Below are 6,000 nucleotides of genomic sequence, written 5' to 3'. Positions count from 1 at the left end.
TGCATTGACAAAAGCTCCCCTTTGCTTGTAATGCAAAGTGTGATTAAATGCATTATTTTTAACGCGTTATGGAGCACATGCATCGAAGCTTCTCAGCTGTGCTTGTGCTAAGAAAAGGAAAGATTTTAAAAATAACGTAACACGATTGTCAATGTAACCTTTTGTAAGTAGTGCCTGGAGGATTCAGTGTGGAGAAACTCTAGAGAGAGCGTTTGTATTAACTTGTGGATTTTTCTGTGAGTATTTGGTGGCAGTCTGACGAAGTTGCTTCGGAAGACGGCGTTAGCTGCAGAGCTCAGCTCAGAGTGAAATGGGATGAATGGGCGGGGAGATGATGACGTGACTCCCCCACCCGCCTTAACTGTCAATCCCCCACTAACACAGTCTCTCGGAATTTGCATAAGCACACCCCTTCACCTACAATTTTAACTTAGTTACAAAGTGATCAAAACTCTCGCTTATATCCTGCGCCCTCTCATTAAACTTGTAACCCGCATTACCTGTGGGCATGTGAAACGCCAGCGGTAGCCTGTGTATGAACTTAATTTAAAGTTTAGGTTTACACCTTGCTTTCTTTCCGAGGTAGCAGCACTCATGAATATGGTAGTATATGTCACTCACTCGCTTCTTATTGTTTCGCTGCCTTCTCAATTATATAATGCATGTTTTCTTAAGCGCTTTTTGGAGGTCTTCCTGGTTTTCTACGCACTGCGTTGACAGTCAGTTCACGTGATTACGTGGGAGGCGTGATGATGTCACACGAAACTCCGCCCCCCACGTCATTGCAGCTCAACTCCATTACAGTTAATGGAGAAAAATACCTTCCAGTTATGACCATTAGGCATAGAATTTCGAAATGAAACCTGCCCAACTTTTGTAAGTAAGCTGTAAGGAATGAGCCTGCCAAATTTCAGCCTTCTACCTACACGGGAAGTTGGAGAATTAGTGAGTGAGTGAGGGCTTTGCCTTTTATTAGTATAGATTAACATCAGTTACCCACTGACTTAAAAAGAGGCGAGTTAGAATTGTTCCAGTTGAGCAAAATAAGCGTACGTGCCAAAAGTGAAGTAAAGGCAACTGCAGTTTGTTTGTCCTCCTCCACTTTAAGCACATTCTTTTTTTAATTCTTTAGGTGGCTGACAATATGGATAATATATGACGACATAGCCTATAAATTCCAACGATTAAGCGGATTGGCCTGACTCGATTTGGCCTGAGCTCTGATCATGCCTTGCTCTCTGTGGTATTTGTTTGTTATGGTCGGCCTACCATTGCTTAAAATACATTTTATATATATGGGTAAAAGTATAAACAGTCAAGATTTTAGCAGATTTATATTTGATGTCGGCATTTCAGAATGTGAGTCCGTGGACAACTGGCAATTTATTTATAATAAAAATAACGTTTCAGTACATTTTACATTTATTGCAAATGCAAATGATTTTATTTCTCCCAACTGCAACATAACTATGGAAGAACCATTTTTTTCCCCCCTTTCATTCCATAAAATCTTAGAAAAATGAGAGGTGTCCACATATTACAATTTCTACAGAGTAGTGATTTTAGCAGTAAAATATTGTTGACTGACTTATTTTTGTTTTTATCCCTAGATTTGGAAAATAAAATTAAGAAGGATCAGCTCCTTGCCAAAAGAGTGGAATTGAAATCTGACCGTAAAGCGCGGGCTATGGCATCTCGGACAAAGGACAATTTTAAAGGTTACAATGGCATTCCTGTAGTGGAACAACCCAAAAAGAGGAGGTCTCGGAAAGGTATGCCTGGAGATCAGGACACAAGTCAGCAGTCTGAGGATAACGGTACTTGTGATGATGATGATGATGATGAGTATTATGAATACTCACAGAATGAGACAGAGTATGAAGAAGAGGATGAAGAAAAAATGGAGGAGCCACAGGACAGAAGACCACCATATGAAGCGCCTAGAAGACCACCGTATGAAGCGCCTAGCAGACCACAATATGAAGCGCCTAGCAGACCACAATATGAAGCGCCTAGCAGACCACAATATGAAGCGCCTAGCAGACCACAATATGAAGCGCCTAGCAGACCACAATATGAAGCGCCTAGCAGACCACAATATGAAGCGCCTAGCAGACCACAATAGAAGCTTAAGAAACCTCCAGTCAAGCCTGCTGCACCATCACCAATGAATTTTGCAGATCTTCTCAAGCTGGCACAAAAGAAGCAGTTTGAACCAGTGGAGATTAAAGTTGCCAAGAAAACAGAGGAGAAACTACGAACTGCAGAAGAGCTTAAGGAATTGGAATTCTTGGAGAGAAAGAATAAGAAATCTCTTAAGCCTAAGGAAGGAAGATATGAAAAAGAGAGTAAGACCCAAATCCCACCCAGCTCTGTGAAAAAGGAATCGTTGCAAAATGATTCAAGAAATGTTAAGACACAGCCGAAACCTCAGACTTCATCCGAGAGGTTCTCCTCTTCTGACATTCAGAGCAGAAAAACAAAAGTACCCACTTCTAGTGAAAGGATGCACAATTCTTCAGCTGCTAAACATTTTCCAAATGATCGGCCCAAGGTTGGACATAGTGTTTCCAGTAAAAATTCTGCCGTTCCTAACATTGATAAAAACTCTATAAAGGGAAATTTCGGTTCTCAGGGATCAGCCAAAGTTCCAATTAAAAGGCCACCTTCCTCTGAGGTGCGAAATTCAAGCACTTCGAGTGACCTTAGCCAGAGAAAAAATCATCCACTTTCTGCTGGCAAGAGTAGTAGTGGTAATCCTCGGCCTGTAAGTAGCTCCAGCTCAACTCCCGTCAGGCCCAGCTCAACTCCCGTCAGGCCCACACATTCAGCACCAAGCCAGTTGAGTGGATCCACAAAGCCTAAAATGAGTGCTCCACGTCCTGAATACGTGCAGGAAAGACCTGGACGTAATGGTCCCGATCGACCACCAAACAGGCCGCTGCCTCATCCTGGAAACAATTCCCTTTCTAGAAATTCAGGCAGTGGGCCAGGCCGACCTGGAAACCCTCCACAAGTGCGACTGGGGAGCTCAACACAAGTTCGACCTGGAAACAGTGGTCAAGTTAGGCCAGTGAGTGCTAGCACTGGGAACAGTTCAAGTTTTGAACAGAGGAGACCCAAATGTACTGTAGTATCAGAAACAATTTCTTCAAAGAACTTTGTACCCAAACCAGGGACTGGAATAAGACCACAAGTTCCTCCTGCTGCATACAGACCTCCAGTGAGACCTCCAGGTAAATCCATTGTCATTTGTAAGTAGTATATTACCAAAGCACTTTAATTATGTGTAGTTTTGTAGTGTAGTGTATCATTAGTTAGCATGGACATGGCAAATATACAGGACTGTTTCAAGTCTGAGTTTTATTCAAGCACTTTGCATCTCACCTTTGGTAATAAATGCTGATTATCTTCAGACATATTCCAGCTCAGTAAAAATCAAGAGATTGTTGACTGAAGAACCACGCTACATACATACATTTGCGTAAGGAAACAATTTGCAAACTATGATGCTATACCATCACAGTAGTTGCACTGTGCACCAGTATCAGAATGCTTATATTTTGCTTATTTGTTTTCAGTAGAAATTTCAAAAATATGACTGCATCTTCCTGTGTAATTTTTTTTTCTAGCCAGGAAAAACACAAAATGTGCTCCTTTTCTTAGGTGCTATTAGGTTTTCTTAGGTTCTTTTTTTGCTTCGTTCATTTATTATATGGTGCGCCTCTCTTTAAACAGTGAGTCATTTTCTGATCTGCTTAGTCCTGAACAGTGCTCCGGGGGTTGCTGGAGCCTAACCCACCTAGCGTAGGGCACAAGGCAGGAACATATACCATATATATGGTTTTCCTTTATAACAACTGTGTTTCCCAACTGTTCGATAACTTTGTTCCCTTAAGGACTAGGTAGGTTCCAGCCACCCGCTCCTGTCCCTGGCACACCCATGAGCTCAGAGCTATGAAAGCCACTAGCCGGCATCTTGAGCGGCTTTATAAGAAAACAGGCCTCATAGTTAGTTCACTCACAGCTTTACACCGAGCACACACTTAAGTATCGGGATGCCCTTAACACTGCTCACTGCAGCTATTATTCCTTTGTCATAAATGGCACCAAGTCTAGGCCTAGAACTCTTTGTAGGACTGTTAATAAACTCTTCCAACCACCACTTCTAGCGTGCCCCAATACAGCTGAACGGTGTCAGGCTTTCTTACATTTCTTTAATACCAAAATTGATCAAATCTATCACAGTTTCCCTTCCACACCACAATCCCTCACTCATTCCGATCTGCCATCTCCATCTTCAAGACTCACTTGTTTCTTTCCTGTTAACTCTCTTGCCATCTCTGAACTTATTAATAAGTCTAATTCCTCCTTCTGTCTGCTTGATCCTGCCCCCACTTCTCTGCTTAAAACATGCTCATCCATAATTAGTATTCCTGTTGCCTTATTGATAAATGCAGGTTTCATTTGAGGTTCTGTCCCTACTGCTCTCAAAACTGCTGTAGTTACACCAATCCTTAAAAACAAATCTGACCTGGATCATCCTCTTCTTTCCAGTTGCAGGCCTACCTCTAATCTTCTTTTTTTTGGCTAAGGTGATGGAACGTGTGGTTGCTACACAACTCCATGCTATTCTTCTAGACAATACTCTCTATGAGCCTTTTCAGTGTGGCTTTCGCACAGCACTGAGACGACTCTTCTCCAAGTAGTTAATGATCTGCTCCGGTCTGCAGACTATGGTTGACTTAATATTCTTGTCCTACTTGACTTAAGTGGGGCATTTGACACCATTTAATTTGTTTGCTATAACTATGTGTTGTAATTTCTCCATGCTGTGACCAAAATGGATGCAAATACCCTTAAATGATGGCTATTTATTTATTTACCAGTAACGGCACACTGCACGATAACGTGCAGTGAACACACTTGACTTGAGCATTCCTAGTTTTCATTCTCTTTCTCTGTACGTTTTTCATTCGTTTGCTCAGAGGTTGATGTGCTTGCTGCTTCCTGAGCAGCTCTTCTTTTCTCCACCCTAGCGGCCCACTGCTTCCCTCCTCCGTTTGCATGTTTTCACGTTAAAACTGACTTAGTTCGTTTTTGTGTTGCAATTACTTAGTACATTTTTCTTAATTTTTCACATAAGCGAAACAATCTGCCTCAAGAATGATTAAAGATATGAAAAGGTAGAGGAAGTGACCGCAAAGGTGGTAGGGATTGAGAACGATGCACATACCCACGGCCGTCCTGCTGCGCGCTGCCGAGAGTTGATTCTACAATAAAATAAAAATAAAAAGAGTAATAAAAATCATCACCCCAAAATTGAATAGTAGACGTTATGTGTACCAAATTTCAGGTCAATAGTTCAAATGGTTTGCAAGCTACAGGTGATTCAAAATCCTGGACAGACAAACGAACAGCCACGGTAGCGTATTATATAAGAAGATTGATGTAAAATGGCAAATTTCCTCCTGGGCCGAAATAAAGTTCTGTCTTATCTATGTCTGCATAAATATTTAACGCAAAAGTCATAGTGATGTCCTAACCTATTGATTATATTTGCTGCGTACTACAGTTGTAAAGATAAATGATTTAATAGAAAACAACAATCAATCAATCAACATTTATTTATATAGCACATATTCATACAAAAAAATGTAGCTCAAAGTGCTTTACAAAATGAATAGAAAAATAGAAGACACAATAAAAAAATAAACATAAGTCAACATTAATTAACATAGAATAAGAGTAAGGTCAGATGGCCAGGGTGGACAGAAAAAACAAAAAAAAACTCCAAAAGCTGGAGAAAAAAAATAAAATCTGTAGGGGTTCCAGACCACGAGACCGCCCAGTCCCCTCTGGGCAATCTACCTAACATAAGTCTCTATCTATCTATCAAACAGTTCTCTTTGTAGTTAGGGTTTTCATGGAAGGACCTGATGACGATGGTCACGTAGACTTCTGGCTTTCAGTCCATCAATGTTGGTGCATCATGATGCT

At 41.1% G+C, this 6,000-nt stretch overlaps 1 protein-coding gene across 1 annotated transcript in view; it reads left to right on the top strand.

Annotated features, from left to right (window-relative positions):
- The window catches only part of spty2d1 (SPT2 chromatin protein domain containing 1), a 50,616-nt gene that overhangs the window by 27,760 nt on the left and 16,856 nt on the right, over window positions 1–6,000 (top strand). The window contains 1 exon segment of the mRNA XM_039736230.1: window positions 1,611–3,236. Within this exon segment, the coding sequence (XP_039592164.1) occupies window positions 1,611–3,236 (1,626 nt within the window).

The sequence above is a fragment of the Polypterus senegalus genome, chromosome 1, assembly GCF_016835505.1.
Source record: "Polypterus senegalus isolate Bchr_013 chromosome 1, ASM1683550v1, whole genome shotgun sequence".
NCBI classification, from domain to species: domain Eukaryota; kingdom Metazoa; phylum Chordata; class Cladistia; order Polypteriformes; family Polypteridae; genus Polypterus; species Polypterus senegalus.
The sequence above is the reverse complement of the archived record's forward strand: the minus strand, read 5'-3'. Positions and strand labels throughout refer to the sequence as shown.